Source organism: Callospermophilus lateralis, chromosome 19 (genome assembly GCF_048772815.1).
Source record: "Callospermophilus lateralis isolate mCalLat2 chromosome 19, mCalLat2.hap1, whole genome shotgun sequence".
Taxonomy (NCBI): Eukaryota; Metazoa; Chordata; class Mammalia; order Rodentia; family Sciuridae; genus Callospermophilus; species Callospermophilus lateralis.
In genome coordinates, this window is record NC_135323.1 from 29,708,614 (window position 1) to 29,728,710 (window position 20,097).

The 20,097-nt window shown below is 51.8% G+C and overlaps 3 protein-coding genes across 6 annotated transcripts; all 3 read right to left on the minus strand.

Annotated features, from left to right (window-relative positions):
- Positions 1-1,356: 1,356 nt before the first annotated feature.
- On the minus strand, positions 1,357-3,776 carry Mospd3 (motile sperm domain containing 3). 3 transcript variants are annotated; one of them, XM_077106026.1, is made up of 6 exons: positions 3,712-3,776; positions 2,981-3,248; positions 2,669-2,744; positions 2,230-2,462; positions 1,674-1,838; positions 1,357-1,570 (listed from the first exon to the last, which is right to left on the minus strand). In XM_077106026.1, exons 2-6 carry the CDS (start codon positions 3,183-3,185, stop codon positions 1,539-1,541), a joined length of 711 nt encoding a protein of 236 aa, XP_076962141.1. In that variant the 5' UTR covers positions 3,186-3,248; positions 3,712-3,776; the 3' UTR covers positions 1,357-1,538. The 3 variants fall into 3 exon arrangements, with proteins under 3 accessions (XP_076962141.1, XP_076962139.1, XP_076962138.1); XM_077106024.1 differs by lacking the exon at positions 3,712-3,776 and adding an exon at positions 3,430-3,685; XM_077106023.1 differs by lacking the exon at positions 3,712-3,776 and having other exon boundaries at positions 2,981-3,410.
- Positions 3,777-5,347: 1,571 nt separating this feature from the next.
- Positions 5,348-11,016, minus strand: Pcolce (procollagen C-endopeptidase enhancer). 2 transcript variants are annotated; one of them, XM_077106094.1, is made up of 10 exons: positions 10,358-11,016; positions 9,446-9,554; positions 8,665-8,923; positions 8,386-8,460; positions 7,701-7,825; positions 7,150-7,286; positions 6,514-6,797; positions 5,994-6,071; positions 5,710-5,880; positions 5,348-5,583 (listed from the first exon to the last, which is right to left on the minus strand). In XM_077106094.1, exons 1-10 carry the CDS (start codon positions 10,459-10,461, stop codon positions 5,417-5,419), a joined length of 1,509 nt encoding a protein of 502 aa, XP_076962209.1. In that variant the 5' UTR covers positions 10,462-11,016; the 3' UTR covers positions 5,348-5,416. The 2 variants fall into 2 exon arrangements, with proteins under 2 accessions (XP_076962209.1, XP_076962210.1); XM_077106095.1 differs by lacking the exon at positions 8,386-8,460 and having other exon boundaries at positions 10,358-10,842.
- A 140-nt stretch (positions 11,017-11,156) lies between these two features.
- Positions 11,157-18,963, minus strand: Fbxo24 (F-box protein 24). The gene is made up of 10 exons (XM_077106098.1): positions 18,877-18,963; positions 18,526-18,624; positions 18,247-18,430; positions 17,090-17,328; positions 16,628-16,862; positions 15,553-15,711; positions 15,164-15,285; positions 14,787-14,918; positions 12,407-12,577; positions 11,157-12,086 (listed from the first exon to the last, which is right to left on the minus strand). The coding sequence occupies exons 1-10, from the start codon at positions 18,946-18,948 to the stop codon at positions 11,724-11,726; spliced, it is 1,776 nt and encodes a 591-aa protein (XP_076962213.1). The 5' UTR covers positions 18,949-18,963; the 3' UTR covers positions 11,157-11,723.
- Positions 18,964-20,097: the final 1,134 nt, after the last annotated feature.

The following is a 20,097-nucleotide window of genomic DNA, read 5'->3' on the forward strand; positions in this document are numbered from 1 at the left end:
CCCTACAGTACTAATGGCAATCATCCATACTCATGTAACTCGGTGAGAGGGGTTTCCTGAGCCATGGGAGGTGTGCCTCGGCATACATTGGGGCCACACCTCACTGTGGCCAGCTCAGGATATGGGAGGGACAAGACTTCTAGGGCAAAACTGGAGCAACAGATCACCTTCCAGGGGTGTAACAGACTCAGTCTGTCTAATAAACATTTACTGATTCTTTGTCCCTAACCAACAATCTGCCCAGTGTCACAGAGTACCCCTCTTCCCTTTCCCCTCCTTCAGCATCTGAAGGAGGGCAGGTGGGCTGGAAGCTACTTTTTGAGGATCTGGTTTTATATTTTCCTGTGCTGTAGTTTCTCCTGCCTGGTTAGAGTGAGGTTATATCAGGCAATGCCATTTCTCACCATCTTGGCAGGGACCTTGTTGTTTCTTATTCATGGGAGTTGAAATATTAAAGGAGAGATAAAATGAGAGCAGATAAAGGTCACAGAGGCAGAAAAGGATTCTGGGGACTGTAAGCATGTGGGTAACCCAGGCAAGAGATCCTTCTGGTGAGATGTGGGTTTTGCATCAGGCAGGATTAGGTGATAGTGTGACACCCCCAGCCTAAAGAGTAACTTAAGAATCAACTTGGAGCCAGGCGTGGTGGCTCACACCTGTAATCCCAGCTTCTCAGGAGGCTGAGGCAAGAGGATCATGAGTTCAAAGCCAGATTAAGCAAAAGCAAGGTGCTAAGCAAAGAAAATACAAAATAGTGCTGGCGATGTGGCTCAGTAGTTAAGTGCCCCTGGGTTCAATTCCTGGTACCAAAAAGAGAAAAAGAAAGAAAAGAGGGCTGGGGATGTGGCTCAAGGGTAGCGCTCTTCCCTGGCATGCGTGTGGCCCGGGTTTGATCCTCAGCACCACATACAGATAAAGATGTTGTGTCCGCCGAAAACTAAAAAAATAAATATTAAAATTCTCTCTCTCTTTAAAAAAAAAAAAATCTAAAAAAATAAAAAAAAAAAAAAAGAAAGAAAGAAAAGAATCAACTTGGTAAAGTGGGAGAGTACATGTTTAACATGCATGAAGACCTGGGTTCAGTCCTCAGCATCACATGCTCACACACAAGAGAATCAACTTGCCCAATGCCCTAATTTTAGAGGTATAGAAACCAAAGCTCTGAAAACTAAATGACTCGCTCAAGGCCACATGGTCTTTTGGAGGAAACATCAGGATTAGCTCAGGTCTTCTAAATCCCCACTAGGCCTCTTCACTGCCCCAAGCTCCTGGATCCCCTGGGAATGGGAGTGAGAGGAACAGAAAGATATCAGGGCATCAAGGAAGGAGTGGAAACCTAGGAGCAAGTACCCTACATTTCTCATTTAAAAATCCATTTTATTCAACTTGGAAAATGAGTACAAATCCCTGGGTATTTTTCTTGGTGGGAGTTGGGGAACAGATGGGAAGAAGAGGATTGAGGCAAGGTACGTGCATCACAGTGGCTGCCTCAGGTCCCTGCCTGGGGAGGTGACGGAGGGTGGGGTTGAGCAGGGAGCTCAGGTCCGCAGGAACACCATGGTGAGGAGGCCTGGAGGTAGAAAAAGAAAGAGAAAGTCCCAGGAGCAGCCCTCCCCCGGCCCCTGCTCCCCTTTCTCTACAAGTGGGCCTGGGTCAAACTACTACTTGCTCACCTAAGACGTAGGCTGCCACCAATTTTTGTCCCAGGGAGACGTGCAGGACTTGTGGCAGTTGGCTGCCAAGTTCATCCTGGAGTGGGAGCAGCAGGAAGGCCACAGAGACAATGCCCGTCATCAAAAAGAGGAGGAAGGAGCTGGTGGCCAGTTGCTGGCGGGGGTCTGGGAAACAAGGCTCATCAGCATTGACAGTCCCCTAACCCTCTCAACTTTGGTCCCTTTCTTTCCTCTGCCTCATTACTGTCTTCCTATACACAATGCAGACCAGCAGAATTGCTCCATAGAAGTCTGTTGTTGAACTGAACTGAGCTGACACCTGATAGGAAGTATGATAGAGCTAAGGAAGAACTCTTTACTCTAAGTAGAAACCAGAAGCCAGAGAAATTGTAGTCTTTCTTCCCCTTACTTAATACAAAATCTCAATTAGAAATGTTTTCATCAAAAGGCAAAAAAGACTGGACCAGGAAATTTCTTCAAATTCAATTTAGCTCATTTCCAGAATGCTAGTTCCTCCCTCCAGACAGAATTCAAGAATCCCCATCTTCCAACTCACTCTCCTGCTGCAAGTGTCTTGTCATGGGTGGTGCAGTCCAGGCAGGAGGCTCTGGGTTGGGTGTTGGCTGGGGCGGTCCCTGAAGTTCAAGGGGATAGGCTGGGGCCCGCAGAACTGAGGTGATGTCTTTGCGTCCCACCACTCTGCCCTCGGTCCCTTCCTCAGAGAGCTCAATGCGGAAGCGGTCCTGGATGTCATAGTGGCTGGGAATGGGGGCCACATGGCGAATCACACTACCTCCAAGACAGGAGAGAAGCCCATTGGGAGGAAGTGAATGAGAAGTAGAAATTTAAGTAAATCCAGGCCTCCTCCCCAGGAGCCTTTCCCTTAGGGACACAGAAAGTGGGGAAAACAATTTCAGGAAAACACGGTCTCAGACCTAAGATAATAAGTGGCAGCGACCCCTGGCTTCCATCAGCCTCCCCAACTCCCAACTCACATGTCAATGCAGGACTGAGGCTTCACATATCCTTCTGCATCAAAAACCGTGTATTTGGCAGGTGCTGTACACAGGACTGTGGGATAAAGGCATACAAAGAGACCCTAAACAAGTCTGGCCCCGGTGTAACCAGCGTTCCCTCTGCCTTCTATTCCAGCCAGGGATGGTTAGGATTCTTCTAGTCGCCAAGGGTGGGCATCTGGTCCTGCTCATCTGACTCTTCCAGCCCAACAACGAACCCACTGAAGGACAACCCCTCAATGTCCTTCCACCAGCCCCCAGATCCCAAGCACGAGATGCCCATTCCTTCACCTCGGAAGCGAAGCGCGGTTCCCGTGGGGTTATAGAGGGTCAGCAGCTGCCGGGGTCCACTCCTTTGGTCCGCCCTGAATACTAGATCCGGGGGAAAGACGAGGACCGGGACAACGGATCCTGAGGGAGGAGGGGCGCCCCGGGACCCCCGCCCAGGGGCCCCCGGACCCACCAGCTCCTGGTCCTGGGGCGCCCCACGGCGCATGCAGGCTCTTGGCGGTCGGACATCCGAGGGCAGAGCTCAGGGGGCAGGGCCTGGAGTCTGTGGCTGGGGGCGCGAGGGACGAAAGAGGACAAGACTAGATCGTTGCGTAAGGCCTGGACTGATTCCGTTGCCACCTCGAAACCCCGCTGGATGCGGCTCTCGCAGACCCAGGCCCAGGTCCCCCAAACCTCCCCTTCACAGTTCTGGTCCCGCCCCCAAGCTTCACCTCGACGGCCACGCCTACCTCGCCAAACCCTGCCCCTCGTGGCTCCCAATCCGGTCCCTTTCTTCGGCCCGGGTCGCGATCTCCTTATCCCTGCCCCGCTTCAGACCCCGCCTCTTCCGGGCTCTTCAGGGTTCCCGCCCAGTCTCTCTGGCCAGACTCCGCCTGCCACAGCGGCCACATCTGGAACTACCCTTTACGCCTCCGGCCCTCCGGGACACCTGTATCTACGATCCCTCCCCGACCTCGGCAGTGCCCGTCGAGCTTCCGTCTCCGAACGGCCGCTCGTGCTATGATGATCACCTTGTGGTCAAAGCACCTGCCAATCAGATGTGGCCAGACTGAGGGCGCCATCTTCCGGAGAGTCCCTTTTCACACTTCCGCCGTACGACCTCTCTCATTGGTCATGACAGCCTCATTTCCGCCTAACTTTACCCTGATTGGTGCCCTTAAAGGCCTCACAGACACCTGGCGCAGGTGATTGGATTGATCCTAGTGACGTAAGACCTTTAGGGCATCTTTTATTCTCACTGGAGTCCCGAAGTAACTCTGGGAGGCGGAGCGGGGCTGAGTCCAGGGCCTTGTTCCTTCCTCCACCCTCAGAGTGCTCAGATCGCTAGATCGCTTCCCTCCTGCTCGGGCCTGGGAAATCACTTATATTTGCTCAGGGAATTAAGACTCGCCGAATCCTGCCGCTTACGTCATCCCACCAAATCTTTAATTTCTTTTTGCAGACGAGGACACAGCCTTGACAAGGTAAAGAATTTCATCGTACGGCACTCATTATTAGTGGAGGAAAAACTAAGTTGATCTTTTGGAAAAGCCTTCCTGGAGCACCTTACAACAAGTAGAACCCCACCCCCTCTTTGTCCCCTTATACTTTTGCTTCCTTTTATAAACACATATAGTGCCACTTGACATATTTTTCTCTCCTCCAATAGAATGTTCTTATTATAGAAAGGACTTTTGTTTTCTCCTGTATCTTTAAACAGTCCTTGGCATTTGGAATTAATAAATGAATAAAAGACTAGGATGAACTTTGATCAGAAGTCTGATTAAGATATTTATGGAAGAGAATTCTGGAAAAAGGAAACAGCAAAGCCTGAAGAAGTGTATTAGAAGTAGGCAAGGAAAGCCTGGCTCTGTGGCGCAAGCCTGTAATCTCATTGACTCCGGAGGCTGAGACAGGAGAATTGCAAGTTAAAGGCCGACCTCAGCAACTTAGTGAGACCCTGTCTAAAAATAAAAAGGCTGGGAGATGGAGCCCAGTGGTAAAGCTCCCCTGAGTTAAATCCCCAGTACTGAAAAAAAATAAATAGGCAAGGAACCCTAAGGCATAAGGGAGACAGAAGAGATGAGATAAGGTGGAAAAGAGGATGCAGAATACCAAGAAACTTAGAACTTAGGATAGTAATTTGCATTTTATCCTGAGGACCATCAAGAGAGTTTTGAGCAAAGGAGTGATAGGACTTATTCCCCATACCCCCTCACCCCCACATTGTGATTGAACCCAGGGTGCTCTACCTCTGAGCTACATGCTCAGGCTTTTTTTCCTCCTAGCCCTTTTTATTTTTGTGGTGCTGGAGATGGAACTCAGGGGCATCTTACCACTAAAGTACATCCTCAGCCTTTTTATTTTGAGATAGGATTTCACTGAGTTGCCCAGGCTGGTCTCTAATTTGTGATCCTCTGGCTTCAGCCTCCCCTATAGCTGGGACTAAAGTCTTGTGCCACCCAACTATAGTTCTTTCTTTGTGTGCGTGTGTGTATGTGTGTGCTGGGGATTGAACCCCAAGGAAGCAAGCATCTACCATTGAGCCACATCCCCAGCGAGCCTGGCTCATTCCTAAAAGATTATACAGTAAAAACTTGTGGAAAGAATGAATGAAATCTCCAAGGTGAGCCCCTAAGTGTTAGAAACGGACATACAATACCTTCCTCAGTTGAGAAACATTTATTTGGATAAGAAAGACAGCACATGAGCCTGGGGCTGCAGCTGGCCTGGCTCTCAGGCCTGAGACTCTGCAGCTTGCCTAGGTTGGGAAGAACACTTTCTCTTGCTGAGGTTGGTGAGGATCTGGTCCTGGCTGGGCCGGTGTTGAACCACGAAGCTGTCTGAAGGAATGATGGGTCCTCTATTCTCATCCACTTGGCCCATAATCAGATAATTGAGTCCTGGGGGAGGAAGGGTGGGATTGAGAACTCACATTGCTGGTACCTTGTCAGGGTGTATTCTCAAGATGCCATGCCTATCATTTTAATGTGGCTAAGTGCCTCCTTTTCCATTCCCATCTCTGTTACCTTTCTTCATGAGGGGGCATGGCCTGCAGGGCACGTAAAACTTCAGGGGGGTGTCAGTGGGCGGAGAGGGCAGGTCCAGTCCTCCAGTTTTATAAGCACCAATAAGACTGACAGTGACAGTGAGACCCTCTCCTGGGCCCCGAACCATGGACTTCACTGTTGCAGTCACCACTGTGGGAGAATGGGAGAGATGAGAAGACAGGAGGCCAGGGCAGGTGTGAAACCAGAAGGGGACTATAGTTAGAGGAGCTGGAAGGGCAGGGGAGGGAGATGGGTCTTCTTACCAAGATCACTTGCACAGAAGTTGCTCTGCAGTGTGCCTGTCCTCCGGCATTGCTTTGGGCAAGGGACACTGGGTGTATCTAGGAGGGAGGGGTACTGTTTGTGGAAGGTGACCTACCCAGCAAGTATGGAAGGACCACTTTTCCCCATAACAGTACCATAGGTTTGAACCCCTTCAGAACTCTCTTCACCTTTGGTTCCCAGCACCCAATACCAGCCATTGGCAGGAAGGAGGCTCTAGTGAGTGCTGAATAAACAAGCCAAGGAAGAACTACCCCCTCCTCCAGCTGGTAATGGGGATTGACCCTAGGGGTGCTACATCCCCAGCCCTTTTTATTTTTGAGACAGGGTCTCACTAAATTGTCAAGGCTGGCCTGGAACTTGGCATTCCTCCTGCCTCATCCTCATTAGTCGCTGGGATTAGTCAGGATTACAGACGTATGTCATAGGTCGGCTAAGGAAGAACTTTTTGAAACAGTTCTGTTCAGTTCACATCCTCTTCTTCACCCTTCCTAGACTCACCAGGGCCCAGTGGAGTTGCCTGGGCTTCAGGTGAGACCTCTGGCTTCTCCCCAGGCTGGAGTTTGGGCTTGGTGGGTGGCTTGACTTTGGGCCTAGCTCCAGGTTTTGGGCCAGGGCCTAGAGATGGTGGACCTGGCCTGGTGTCCTTCCCTGGGTTTAGGTCTGGCCCCTTTTCAGCAGTGCCTCGTGGCACCGTCCTGTAGGAGGCTGAGAAGCCGTCGGCGGTGACACTGAGATCTGAGACGAACTGGACCAGAAGCTCATTACCTTCTGAGGAGATGGGGCTGCGGGCAGTGGGCCATCAGGAGGTATTAGAGCAGGCTGTGCACCCCTCTCCCTCCCAGTCTGGTGGCCTTTTGATCTCTGCTCCTCAGTTGTCTGCATTAGTTTCCCGACTTCACAGAATCCCCATTCATCTCCTAAGTCTCTGGATCCACAAACCCCAGACCAAGCCTCCTCCTTGTCCACTACTTGTTCTTTGCTCTGGTTTGGAGCCCAGGAGCTGTTCCCACCCCTCAGCCGAGTTCCATCCCTCAAAGCCCTGGCCAAGCCGAGCTGACTCACCCAGAGAAGCGACTCTCACCCAGTGAAGTGAAGATGCCCTGGCCACCGCCCACCCAGGTTCTGCCCCCTCACCCAGGGGATGTGTCCCCGCAGAACTTTCCCAGCCTCTTGGCATCATCGTTCACTGCTCCGTTGAACACGCTGACCGAGTCATAGCGGCAGTAGGTGTCTGGCTCCAGGTCAAACTTCCCGAAGGTCAGCGTGATCACCTGGTGGAGTGAAGGCTGCGCTGGGGGACTGCTCCTGGTGCCTCCCAGGTGCTTGCTGGAGTCTTGTCCACTCCCTGCAGCCCTCTGAGCCCCTCCTTAAGGCATTCTCACTGCTGCTCCTGCTCGGAAGGTCATGCACTCCACTCCCACGGTACTCTGCAGGGGTGTCCATCACCTGCTCACTAGGGAGAGACTTCCACCTGCGTAGCACTACACAGTTTGCTAGCACCTTGTACCTAGCTCTCCTAAGACTTGTCACAGTTTGTAATTTTAGCTTTTGTTTGAATGCAAGCAGGGTCTGGGTCTGGTTTTGATCCCCAGTTTGGGGCTCCAGACACAGAATGTTAAATAAATCTTCACAGCTGGAGGATGCTGCCTGGGTCCCCTTGGGCAGCTGGGACTAGGATGCAGTACCTGGTCTGGGGGTGCGATGATGTGCCAGGAACAGCTGATGCCCGGGGGGTAATCAGACTCTGGCCAGTTGGGCGTGGTCAAGGTTCCCTGTTCCTTCTCCATCCGCCCCCCACAAAACTGGTGCTCTGGGGAGGGGAGAGAGGGGCGGGGGTGGGGGGCGGTGGAAACCCTCAGTCAGCTCCAAGAGAGCTCTAGGCTGGGAGCTGGCAGGCAACTCGGATGTCTGGGTCTCAGGATGAGTGGACAAGAATCAGGGCAGGAGAGGGGGGGAGGTTAGCAGAGAGGGGCTGGGAGGAGCAGGACAGTCTTGGGCCACAGGGCCCTGGAGGCGGGCAGGAACTGGCTGGATGTGCTCCCTTCTTGCCCCTCCCCTACCCACTGCCACACCGTGCCTCTTCCCCTGGGAGATCCCATCTCCCCGACCCGGCAGAAGAGTCCCCTCTGCAGGCTGGAGAGCCCCCACGCTTTGAGGGTGCCCTCTACTTGGCCTCTTTTGGGAGGTCCCTGCCTGAAACATTTCCAGGGAATTTCTGCTGCCAGGAGGGGGTGATGGGACCGCAATCGGGAGCCCAGGGCTGGGTGTAGGGAACTCCAGGTCGGGGGAACCTAGTCCCCCAGCCCTGGGATGCCCCCTCGCGCCCGTCTGAAGGAGCCCGATTGCGGACGGGGGCGGGCAGTTACTCACCGTCCCAGTAACCCCAGGCCGCCCATTCCACCCGCGGGTCCATGACCCATTTCCGCCTCGAGCCTGGGGGGGGGCCTGGAAGAGGGGTGGGTGGGAGCGGGAGGGGGAGAGAAGACCGGGAGGAGGGACTGAAGGGGCGGTTAGTGAGGAGAAAGGGCAAGAGAGTACTGGTGGCCCTAGGCTCAAGGCGCAGGGTCCTCTGGGGGTTGAGGTTAGGGCTGGGGCGGGACCTGCACGGGGCGGGGCCAGGAGGGGGAGGCGGAGGTGAGGGAGGCTCACCGGTGCCTGAGGTGGCCCGCCCGCTGTACCAGAGCAGGAAGCCTCGTCCTCCTGTGCCCTCGTCGGCTGTCATCCTCAGGGTGACCTGGTTGCCGGGGGCGACTAGGGGCGCTGGCCTGAAGGTTCCGCAGAAGCGTCCAAGCCGCTGGCCAGAGGTTCCAGATCCAGCAAAGACCTCCAGAGCATCATAACGGCAGGAGGGGTGCAGCTCCAGGTCGAAGACTCGGAAGGAGAGAGACACAGTCTGGCCCTCAGGGACCTGATGGTGGCGCCGGAGGCAGGGGACCCACAGAGTCAGACTACACACAACCCTGACAGAGGGCATCTCCCCTTCCACAAGCATTTTCTACTGAAATGGCCTGGACTAGAAGGGACCTCATTCAGGTGCAGAGCAAAGGGTCTGGGCTCTGCAACAGCCTATGGTCTCAGGAGATATTAGCATAGACAGAAAGGAAGTTGGGAGTAGGGAATCAGGATTCGAGATATGAATTAAGAATTAAAGTGCAGGGGCTGGGGCTGTAGCTCAGAGGCAGAGCGCTTGTCTAGCACATGTGAGGAACTGGGTTTGATCCTTAGCACCACATTAAAAAAAAAAAGGCGGCATGTTGTTTATCTACAACTAAAATAAATAAAGTATAAAGTGCAGGGCACTTGTTATTGTAAGGACTAGATGCCCTCATTGAGCAGAGGGGAGCAGCGCTTGGAAGGTGGTGCTTGGCAGGGGGCACTCCTTGTCTGGGAGACTTTGAGAAAGGGACAGTGATCAGAAGGGCTTTCTCACCGTTATTGTCCAGATGCACTCCTTATTGGCGGGGTAGAGGTTGGGAAAGCCCTCACTTGCCACGTAACCCGACTCCCCAGTCACATCCCCTCCACACAGGAACACAGGTCTGGAGAACAGAAGAGGTGTCAGGAGTGGGAAGTAGTTGAGATAGGGATGGGTTAATGATGGGAGGATGGGTGATGAGGGAGGCCAAAGGGACCCTGAGGAAGCCTCAGCAGGCTGACTTGCTACTCCTGATTCCTGCAGACATGAGAAAAAAGTGGGAACAGCAACTGGACCATCCCCTCCAACCCCCCAGAGGCCCCACCCCCACCCCAACAGGAATTCCCGGAATCCTTCTCAGCCTCCCTTCCTCACTACTCTCCCCCCTTACCCTGCCTGGCAATCCGGGACAGGAGCCGCCTAACTACTTCCAGATGTGGACAAGCCACGAGGCTGTAGGGGGGAGGGGGCGGAGAGATGCCGGGAGTGGCAGCAGGCAAAGGCCCTCCAGTTGGACCTGGAGTCCAGGCTCCCTGGGCTCCCACCTTTGCCCTGCTCCTGTTCTGCTGGCTAGAAGTATCTGACACCCAAGTCTCTGCTCATTACCCCCTCAACCCCCCACAATCTGATTCCTTTCTGGAATCCAGATGTCAGCTACCAGGCAAGTTGGGGTCTTGGCTCTGACTTCAAGCTTCATGGGGGGCCATGGGTCTGGCTGGTGGGGGAGACTTAGGAGGGTGAAGGAGTGGAAGACTGCTCCTGCAGCAGAGGGGGAGGACTTAGGCATAGGGTGGTGGTGGTGGGAAACCTGGGGGGCTGTTAGCAGAAGAACCCAAAAGACTCACAGGCATTACCGTGCCTCCGCACCCCCAGAGGAGTCAGGGTTTTGAAGCTCAATCCAGCCATCTGGAAGATGCCGAGACCTACCTGGTGTAGTTGGGGGTCTGGCCCTGGGCAAGAGGCAAGAAGGGCAGCAGGGCCCAGGCCGTAAGGAGGGGCCCCAGAAGGGAGGCTGGGGCAGCAGACAGCATGGTGGGGGGAGTGTGCTGGGGTCCTCAGCCGGAGGCAGCAGCTGAGTTCAGCAGCAGAAGAAGCAGCAACAGCAGCAGCGGCGGCGGCAGCAGGATAATCAGTGCCAGATGAGGCAGCACCGGGTGTGTGGGCGTGGGGACTGGCCAGCAGGGCGGGCGGCAGGAAGGCGGGACAGGGAGACAGCTGGGACAGTGGTGAGTCCTGGGGCCTCTCTAGGTCTAATACACATCATGACCTAAGGAGGAGGTGGAGCAATGAGGGGCAGAGGGAATCATCATCCATGCATGAAGTAATGTCATCTGGAACCCCACTCTGTCCCGTGTCCGAGAACCTTGTAAGCACAGCTCTGGACCTTCCTGGGGCTCTGTTCCATACTTCCCCATCACACACCCTTGCCTTCCTCAGAACCCAGATGAGTTCTTCCTGTGTCTTCCACCCAAATAATTTCTCTAGCCTCTTGACCACCCTTAGCCCTAGCCAGCTTTCTACCACACATTTCTATGGCCTTCCCTCTATCTCTGAACCTGACAGGCCAGGGAGGAAGAATTCTGCACACCCATTCTCTCTTCAAATAACTGAGGTACAAGAGAGTTGGAGGCATGGAGTGTCCCTCTTACTAAGGAAAGAAGGGAAAGAGTAGTAAGTAAGGCAAAGAAAGGATACAGGAGACCAGGCCTGGGAATAAAACAGGAGGGAGAGAGGAGGGGACTGACTTCCCTGGAACTAGGGCCATGGGGGTAAGGGAGCTTTACAGAGTCAGAAGTGGCCCCTAAGGATGGAGAAAACACCTGTAGAGAGGATCCAAACTGGGGGACTAAGCAGTGTATGTTGACTGAGTTGTTCCTGAAAGTGGGGCCAGAGCTTCAAAGTCAAAAAGACCTGGTGAAGTCTTGGGAATAAAGCCGAGGACTCAGGTGCCATCAGCTCTTAAGCAACAGAGCTTGAGCTGCTCCTGCCCTCCTTTATCCACTGGGTAGGCACTGTCCCCATCCTCTGCCCAATCCCCCCCAGGCTCCAGGGTTCCAAACGGGGGCCTTGCTTCAGCCTTTTATTCTATTTGTCCATCAAATCTCTTGTCCATGATAGTCAGACTGGAGGCCCCTCCTGGGCAGCCCCCTGAACATTTTACAAAAGAGTTCCCTGCCCTACCCCCTTTGACCCATCCCCACATGCACACAGTGTTCACTGCCACCACTCCATCTCTCCTTAGCCCCTGGCCCAGGGCCAGACTCCCTCCAGGGGTGAAGTTGGGAGAGGGGAATTAGCTCTCAGGGGTTGATGGGCCTGGGCCAACACCACCAGCAGCTCTCTGCAGCATGTCTAGGGCCTCCCAGAAGAAATCCTTCTGTGCGGCCATCAAGGGCATCCAGCCCACGATCTCCTTCATCTTCTCCATGCGGTCCTGTAAGGTGGGGCAACTGTGGATCTGGCTGAGGTACTCCTCACAGGCCCGGGCTGCCCCCCCAGGGTCCTGGGGGCCTCCAGTCCCCAGGCTGGGTTCAGGGCTCCCCACCACCCTGCTGGCTGGCAGGTCTCTATAGGCAGGGTAGTGCTCGATGTCATGGCTAGACAGCATGTAGAGGCACTCTCTGGTGGAGCAGAGGGAACAGGCACACAAAGGAACCTAGGAGGAAAGAAGGGGTGTGGGTTATGCTCCTGGCTCCTAGAAAGCTGTGCTAATCCACTGTTATATTCACCCTCTCAGACCAGCCCTGAGCCAGCAAGTGAGCTACAGCTGGCTCTCTGCCAAGGTATGCAAGGTTGGACAATGCCAGCAGGGTCTGCTAAGGGAGAGAGCCATGGAGTGGCTGGAAAGGGAGTTGGAAGGTGCTGAGGAAATGGGACCACTGGGTCCCTGTAGGGGTCCCAGCTATAGTCCTATGGGCTACCTGGCTCTATTACTCTTGCCCCCGCTGGTTGCCCGTTGCCTCACTCTGCTCTGACCTTGACGTGGAGCTTGACGAAGGAGGCACTCCCCTTAGGCCAGCCGGGGAGGCGGCCTCCAGCCCCACAGCCGCAGCCCAGAAGTTCCTTGCTGAAGTCCGAGCCCTGGCTCAGCACCAGGGAATGGTTGAGGCCGCACCACAGGGCAATGGGGCATTGCAGATAATGTACCTAAAGACACATGGCCAGGGTCCTTGATGGGGGAACCTCAGGGAGCTGGGGAGCCCAGATCAGAGAAGGTCAACTAGGAGGCTCAGGGATGAATGTAATTAAGGGAGGGAAGAAATGGGAGTCTGCTCTCCTCCTCCAAGAGGTCTGCACTGCCAAACGCAGAATAGCAGTAATCTGTCTCTTCTTGGTACCCCTGTAAGCCTCCAACAATCTAACCATATGGGGTGTCTGGTACTTCTGCGGGTACCTCATCTTTGCTCCCTAGAAAAAAAGCTCTTGTCTGAGGCTCTACTCCCTCATTTTCAGGCCGCAGGTCTGTGCCATCCAGCCTTGTAGCCTCATCAGGGACTAGCCTTCCTCTTTCAGAGTTGAAGCCTCTTCTCCCTCCCTGGGCAATTCCATATTAGCCCCAAGGAGACATTCCTTCTACTATCCCTCCTGGTCTCTAGCATTTTCAATTTGTCCCATCATTATCTTCAAAAGTGGCCACACTATTTTGAAAAAAGACCACCTGATTTCTGTTGCATCACCCACCCCACCCCCCCTCTGATACAGAATTGGTTATGTGACCAGTCTGAGGTTGACCGTTCCTGTTCCATACCATGGCTAGTCTTTCCTGAACCTCCTTTTGATCTGGCTTCTCTCCCTATGACTCTACTGACATGTTCTTTCCAAAGGCATTTAGTCTCCCAGCTGCTAAATCTCAGGACTTCTCATATGTTCTTTCTCCTGATACTATCAGAACTTTAATTCCAAAGACACGAGTAAGTAATTTAGGGTCACTAAAGGAAAAATGACAATGTATTGGCAAGCAAAAATTTAAAATCACTGGAAATCCCACTACCAACTATTAGTATCTGCTGAATATTCTTCATTTCTGACTGAACAAACACACATAAATTGCATATTTTTGAACAAAAATGGGATTGTACTATATAATCAGTATCATAAAGATTTTATTTTATATGTTTTGTGGCACTGGGGATTGAAACCAGGGCCTACACATGCTAGATAAGTGCTTTACCACTGAGCTATATCTCCAGCCCTTTCTATTTTGAGACAGGGTCTCACTGAATTTTCCCTGCTATCCTTGAGCTTGTTATCCTCCTGCCTTAGCCTCATGGTATTACAGGTATGTGTCACCACACCCAACTCTTCAGGTTTTTTTTCTACCTAAAAATATGGAACAACCATCTTTCCATGTCAGTAAATGTGTTCCTATATTGCCACACTGTGACCATTACCACCCTTCTCATGTACTTCATTTGAAAAGAAACTTTCTGCTCTCATGACTTTTGGGGTGTGGCATTAGAGGGGCATGCCTCCTGTTCTTTTCTTCATTTCCCTGCCTATTATTGTGATTACTGCCCACATTTGCTTTTGTCATTTCAACCTTGTTTCAATGTGGAATCTTATAGCCAGCTAGATATTTCCAACTTAATGCTTTCCTCTCACAGAAAAAAGGCTAAATTCACACTCTTTCCTCAAAGCAGTAATCAGTTTCAAGGGCCTGTTTATTTCTTCTAAAACATCTCCTATACCCACCCATTCCTTTTCATTTTCACTGCCACGTACCAGCCAGCCCAGATCCTTGTCTCAGGCACTGCTTTCCCTTACCAGCTTCCTGGGAGGCTGCCTGCTCTGGTGCTCCATTGCACTATGGTCAGCTGACCAATTTGGCCACCCCTTGGTAGCCACCTTCTGTTCCAGAACCTGCGATGATTCTTTCCCATGTCTACCAGGCTTGCAACTATACTGATACCACCTCATATTCTCACTGATTTCCAACATACCCTCCCTTTAATCAGGCCAGTCTTTCAACGGTCTCAGGTATGTGCAAGCTTCAACCCTGTCCCCATCCTCAGAACAAAAACTACTTTTCCCTATCCCCACCTGAATCCTATCTAATCCACAAGACCCTGCTGGCATTTCACTTCTTCTAGTTACCCTAGCCCACCCAGGTCCCCCAGCCCACACCTTCACCAAATTCCCATTACAGTGACAGCATGCACCACACAGAATGGACATCCTAGTACCAACCCTGGTTAAGCTTACACAACAATATCACAGACATTACTCTAATGATTGGCTTAACTTTCCTGGGGAGGAGAAAGTGAATTCTGTGGAAATTGGAGAAGTGGATAGATGCAGGGGTTAGGGAATCAGAGGGAAGAGGGTTGGCATGAAAATTACTGGGGAACGATCTTACCTGTGTGGGTTCCCCTCGATCCATTTTGTCCCCTGTTCCCAATTGCCCATATCTGTTATTTCCCTGCATAAAGATTCGGCCAAATTCATCCACCAGGCCAAGGTGATTGTAGCCAAGAGCACAGAATAGGATCTAGGATATAAGAGAAAAAGAGCAGGTGGGCCTTGGGCTCCCTCCAGAGGAACCATGAACTCAACTGCTAACCTGCCATCCCCCAAGCTCATCTCTTTTGGCCTTGCCCTCTATGTTACCCCACTCCTTGAGTCCCCTCCCCTCTCTGATCAATCATTTAATTTCTGTCCATATTTCAGGCCCTTGGTGTCTTCCAATCCCTAAAGCCCCATCCCTCTGGTCTGCCCCATCCCTCCAGATCCTACCTTGGCAGGCAGTGAGAGAGCGAGTGGCATCTGCTGGTCCAAGGGGTCAAAGGCTTGAAGGGTCCCAAAGAGATCACGATACACCCCTGGGGTATGCACCTCAAAATACACTCCCCCCTGGTCTGGGGGGTTGGGAGCCCTCAGCTCAGCAGCTTTGGGCACCCATTTCCTAGGGATAAGCCCCCACCTGGGATGAAAACTGCAAGATCCAGGGAGTCTCATACCCACTAGAAATGCATCAGCTCTGATGCCTAGGAACCTAGACATATCTTTTCACTAGGATGCCCTAAGGGGTTTATGTCACAGAGCTGGAATAAGGGTTAGGGGTGTCAGCATTTGGAAGGGCTATTAAAGGTTGGGATCTTGAAAGAAAGTGAGATGCTTCTTACCCGTGATGTAGAGGGTACTGCTCTGGTTGGAAGCCATGCAGGTCACACGCAGGTGAGGCAGGCAACGGGACACTTTCCTGAGGGCCAGCTGAACTGTGTAGGAGCGTGGCTGGTCTAGCTGGGTCTCATTCACTACCAAAGAGTAGATCTTTCCTTCCTCTGGGGAATGAGGGTAGTCATACAATTATGTGGGGGAGGGGGCATATCAATATCCAAATCAATGCTCAATGGACTCCTTAAGCCATGCAGGGTGAAACATTTACTGCCCTAGAATGGGGTTGGAGAAAAAAAGATAGACATGGGGTTGGGGTTGTGGCTCAGCGGTACAGGCTCGCCTAGCATGGGCTAGGTTTGATCCTCAACACCACATAAAAAAATAATAAATAAACATAAATACATTATATATATATATATATATATATATATATACACACACACACACACATACATATATATACATATGTGTATATATACATATATACACACACATATATATATATATATATATATATATGTGTGTGTGTATATATGTATATAAAGAATAGACACAAAATAAAGGAAGAGGCCTCAAGTCCCTCAGGCACCAATTGCAAAAATACATCAGGAAGTAGTTCAGCATGAGAGATGGGGAGAAAACCTAAGCGTTAGATATGGCAGAATCTAATTTGTTAGGAAGAATGAAGTCTGGGGACTTAGGGCCCTGCCTGGCATTCAGAAATCCACAAGAATTCAGACTTGAGGGTGTGGTCAAGCATAAAGAATACTGGGAAGTGGAGGACAGCTTGGTGTATTAAAGTGAGGTCCCTGGCATGGAGGTTGGGGAGATTAGAATTTTAAAAATTAGGCATTCACTAGAGCAGTGGTTTCTGGACTTTATTTTTTTGGCAGCAGGGCCCTTTATTCATATAAAATAGGATGCAGAGTTCTAGACTGGGAGTGAGATAAAGGTGAAGCTGTTTGGATTGAGAACCAGAACAGGTGGCATGTGGATCCTGAGAGGCCTCATCCCTGTCCCCTGCAGCAGGTCTTGAAGAATCTGCAGGATACATTTACTAACCATTGCTTCAGGCCATACCTGTGAGGAGCAATAGAGCCCGTTGGGTCTCCTGACCAACCAGCACAATCTGTTTGAAGCTCATGGAGTGGTGGAATGTCATCTTGAAGACCCGCTGCCCGCTGGACTGCAGATAGACCTCCACGCAGTCACAGGCCCGACTGCTGGTTGTGCCTACCACTCCTGGCTGCTCCCGAGTGGCCAAGACGTAGAGGTATTTACGGTAAACTGTGTCACATCTTGGGTCTGAGGCAAACTGTGGAGATAGATGAGGGATCTATGGCCTGGGAAAGGGATGGGGCTGGAGCAAGTGAATCCTGGGGTGGGAGCAGAGGTATTTGCATCCAGGTTTGGGAAATAAAGACTTGTTTTCAGGTTCCTGGTAAGAAAGGGTCAGTGTCCTAACAAGGGTACCCTAGGACTGGGGCCTCAGGGCCCTGGAGGAGGGGTTGGGTTCTTAGCTGCCACAGTTCTGCTACTCACATCCTTGGCTCCACGACATAATACAACATAGCGGCAGGCCCGCTTCCACTGGATCTGGCCAAGGGTGGAGGAGACCAATGCGTTTTTAAGGAAGAAGAGGGTCCCCACGTAGTCGAGAATGAAGACGTGATCCTTGGTGGGCAAAAAACGGCGGTAGCCATGGGCTAGAAGGGGGGCCACACTCTTGCTGAGACATCGACGGCGGCCACCAAATGCCTGAAAATACAGGCCCTTCGTGTCTGGAGAAGGGAAGTACATAGAAGGTTAAAGAGTGTCACTGACACAATGTGGATGGGTCTAGTTTCTCAGACATCTTAATATTTAGCTTTTCCTCATCCCCAGGACTGGGGAACAGGTTCCTTTCAAAAAGAGACCTGGAAAGCTTAGATTATACCCCGTATCTTCCCCGCCTCAGCCCAGGGTCAGTCACATGCTTTTAAATAAGCACCTCTTTGGTCTGACCTTGCATCAGAATCATCAAGGGAACATAAGAACAAATCCACAGAAATGAGGCAGAAAGAGAAGTGAAAAGGAATGACCAAGAAAGGCCAGTAACCTTCCCTCACCCCCAGCTGTGGATCTGTTTTCTGGATCAGTCTTCTCCCCTAATCTCCCTGTGCGTGAAAGAAGTAATTGGATAGGGGCTCTCTGGAGTGGCAGGGGTTTACAGTATGGTTCTCAAGCTAGGGGTGACTTTGTCCCTTGGAAGACATTGGTTGGTACAACTAGGGGAGTTGCAACTGGAACCTAGTGGGTAGAGGCCAGAGCTGCCCCTAACATCCCCACAGTGCACAGGAGCCCCACAATGAAGAATTACTTCACCCAAACTGTCAATGGTGACAAGGTTCAGAATCCCTGGTTTAGAAAAGGAAAACTCCAGGTTTGGGGAATAGATTTAAAGAGCTGGTGTATGGAGACTTGGCAGGGATGCTAATGGGGGCGGTGGGAGGGAAAGACACATATATTGGAGGGTGGCCCAAGAGCCTTATAGGAAACTCAATGGACTATGTTTGGATCTGATAAGTTTCTTCCAGAGAAAAGGGCTGGGAGGTTGACAGGGAGTGCAGAGGTCAGCAGGCAACTTTACAAAGCAGGAGGTTTCCCAGAATAAGAAAGGACAGAAGCAAGGAGAGAGGGAGGTGCTGGGGAAGGTGTACAGTTAAGAATGGCAGCTCTCTTCCAGGGCCGGACCCCAGAACCCTGCTCTCGAAGGCGTGGACTGAGCCTGCGGCAGATGCGTCTCCACACTCCCTCAGCATCGCACACTTCATGGAAGTAGTGGCAGGTCTGGCCTAGGGCGACTACATCTCTGACTGGGAGGAATGAGATGATATGCTCCACCTGGAGGCAGCAGGGAGGAAGTAGAGGTCACTGGGAGCCCCTAGTGGCCTGGCCCCCAGTCCTTCATTCTCAATACTTCAGCTCCGAAGACTCACCAGCTCTGGGGGAAACAACTGAACAGAAATAGGATTCCCTCTTCCCTTCTTCTCTTCACCCCCTGGCTCTGGGCCACAAGAAGGACAGCTCCGCTTCACCTGCAGAGGGAAAGGGGAAGTATGGGGGGTCCTGTGAGGGCCCCACCTCTTTTTCTCCCTGCTCTTGACCTGTCTTTCATAAATTCCTGTTAGGGCTCATCTGACTCCACCTCTGTGCTGTCAAATCCTCCCATCTCTCTCCAGGTCCCTGGGTCAATCCTCCCTATCTGCTTTGTTCCTTGACATAACCCATCCCCAGATCTCTTGCTGCCATCATCTCCCTGCCCTTCCCTTGCCTTGCCACCCCCTCACCCTGAGCCCCTCCTCCCGTCCGCACAGCCCGGTCAATTTTTGCAGCTTTTGTCTCCGGCTTCTCCTCACCATCCTGCCTGTCCCCTCCCTGCTCCTGCCCTCATCTCTCCGGGCCCCTTGGCCCCCCGTACTCAGCTCCCTGGCCCCTGTCCTGGCTGCCTTTCCCACACCATGTCCCCTGCCTGGGCTTGGGGGACCTCTGGGGCCCCTCTACCTCCTAGGCCCCTCCCCCATGGAGTCTGGGACAAACAAACCTCTCTGTGACCTCACTGTCCAGCCACTGTGACCTGTTTGCCTTAACCTGGACCACGGACCTGGCTCCTGGGTTCTAGATCAGCTCTAGCTACTGGAATGCTCGTGAGCTTTGCATTTTACTAGAGAAATAAAGTGTAAACTACTGGTAGATGAGGCCTTGACTTTCAGGGAATAGTAGGAGATTTTCCATATTTCATATTTTCTATCAGTGTTTCCTAACACTGATGAATCCTCCACATCTCAGCAGGCTGGGGCCTCCAGGCACTTCAGTTTAAGAGTATAAACTCAGAAAAGGAAAAAAAAAGAAAAAAAAAGGTAAAAACTCAATTTTATAGGTGAGGAGGAAAGAGGACTCTGCTCTGACTACTTTGCTCACAAAGGCACATAGCAGATGAATGTGGGAACAATTTGGCACAAACTTACAATCTTAAGAAAACACATTCAAAAGCAGATTGCTTTCTGGAGGACCAGTAACATCACTGCATGTACAAAGGGACAGGCTATTAAGGTGGGAAATATGGATGGATTTGCTCTGAAAGCTTAGAATCTATCTCCCAGAGCCTAGGCGCTTGGCTTCTTCTATGGGGGTGACATTTAGGAGAAACAGCAGGAGCTGAGGTTGTATCTGACCAATTAGGGGAAGAAGATCTGCAACAACAAATCCAAGGAGTAGCTGGCTCTTCCAGGGACTCAGTCCTGTTAAGACAACCAACCTGCACAGCACCAAATTATAGATCCATTTGTTGACTAGCTAACCAACAGACTGTTCACCACCCACTCCAACTTCCTTATTTATGGTAACTAGCAAATTGCTCCTTTGGGGCATTTAAGAAGAAATTTTAACAATTTAATAAACGTTTAGGCCTATCAACATCTGAGATGTGACTTAGGAGAAAGCAACTTCAGTTATTGGTGGTCAGGCAACCAGCAGCATACGAAGTGGACTCTATGAGGGTCTTATGGGGC

Bases quoted from the DNA above. Each gene is read 5' to 3' on its own strand.
- Mospd3 (XM_077106026.1), bottom strand. From the start codon at position 3,185: ATGCGCCGTGGGGCGCCCCAGGACCAGGAGCTGGTGGGTCCGGGGGCC. The intron at 1,839-2,229 runs GTGAGTTGGAAG...CTTGTTTCCCAG, and splicing joins AAGACACTTGCAGCAGGAGA to ACCCCCGCCAGCAACTGGCC. The intron at 1,571-1,673 runs GTGAGCAAGTAG...TTCTACCTCCAG, and splicing joins GGTGGCAGCCTACGTCTTAG to GCCTCCTCACCATGGTGTTC.
- Pcolce (XM_077106094.1), bottom strand. From the start codon at position 10,461: ATGCTGTCTGCTGCCCCAGCCTCCCTTCTGGGGCCCCTCCTTACGGCC. The intron at 8,924-9,445 runs GTGAGAAAGCCC...CGCCACCATCAG, and splicing joins AGTGCATCTGGACAATAACG to GTCCCTGAGGGCCAGACTGT. The intron at 5,584-5,709 runs GTAACAGAGATG...TTCCTCCCCCAG, and splicing joins ATGCCCCCTCATGAAGAAAG to GACTCAATTATCTGATTATG.
- Fbxo24 (XM_077106098.1), bottom strand. From the start codon at position 18,948: ATGGTGAGGAGAAGCCGGAGACAAAAGCTGCAAAAATTGACCGGGCTG. The intron at 18,625-18,876 runs GTGAGGGGGTGG...TTCCCTCTGCAG, and splicing joins GACGGGAGGAGGGGCTCAGG to GTGAAGCGGAGCTGTCCTTC. The intron at 12,578-14,786 runs GTAAGATCGTTC...ATGTGTCTTTAG, and splicing joins ATCGAGGGGAACCCACACAG to GTACATTATCTGCAATGCCC.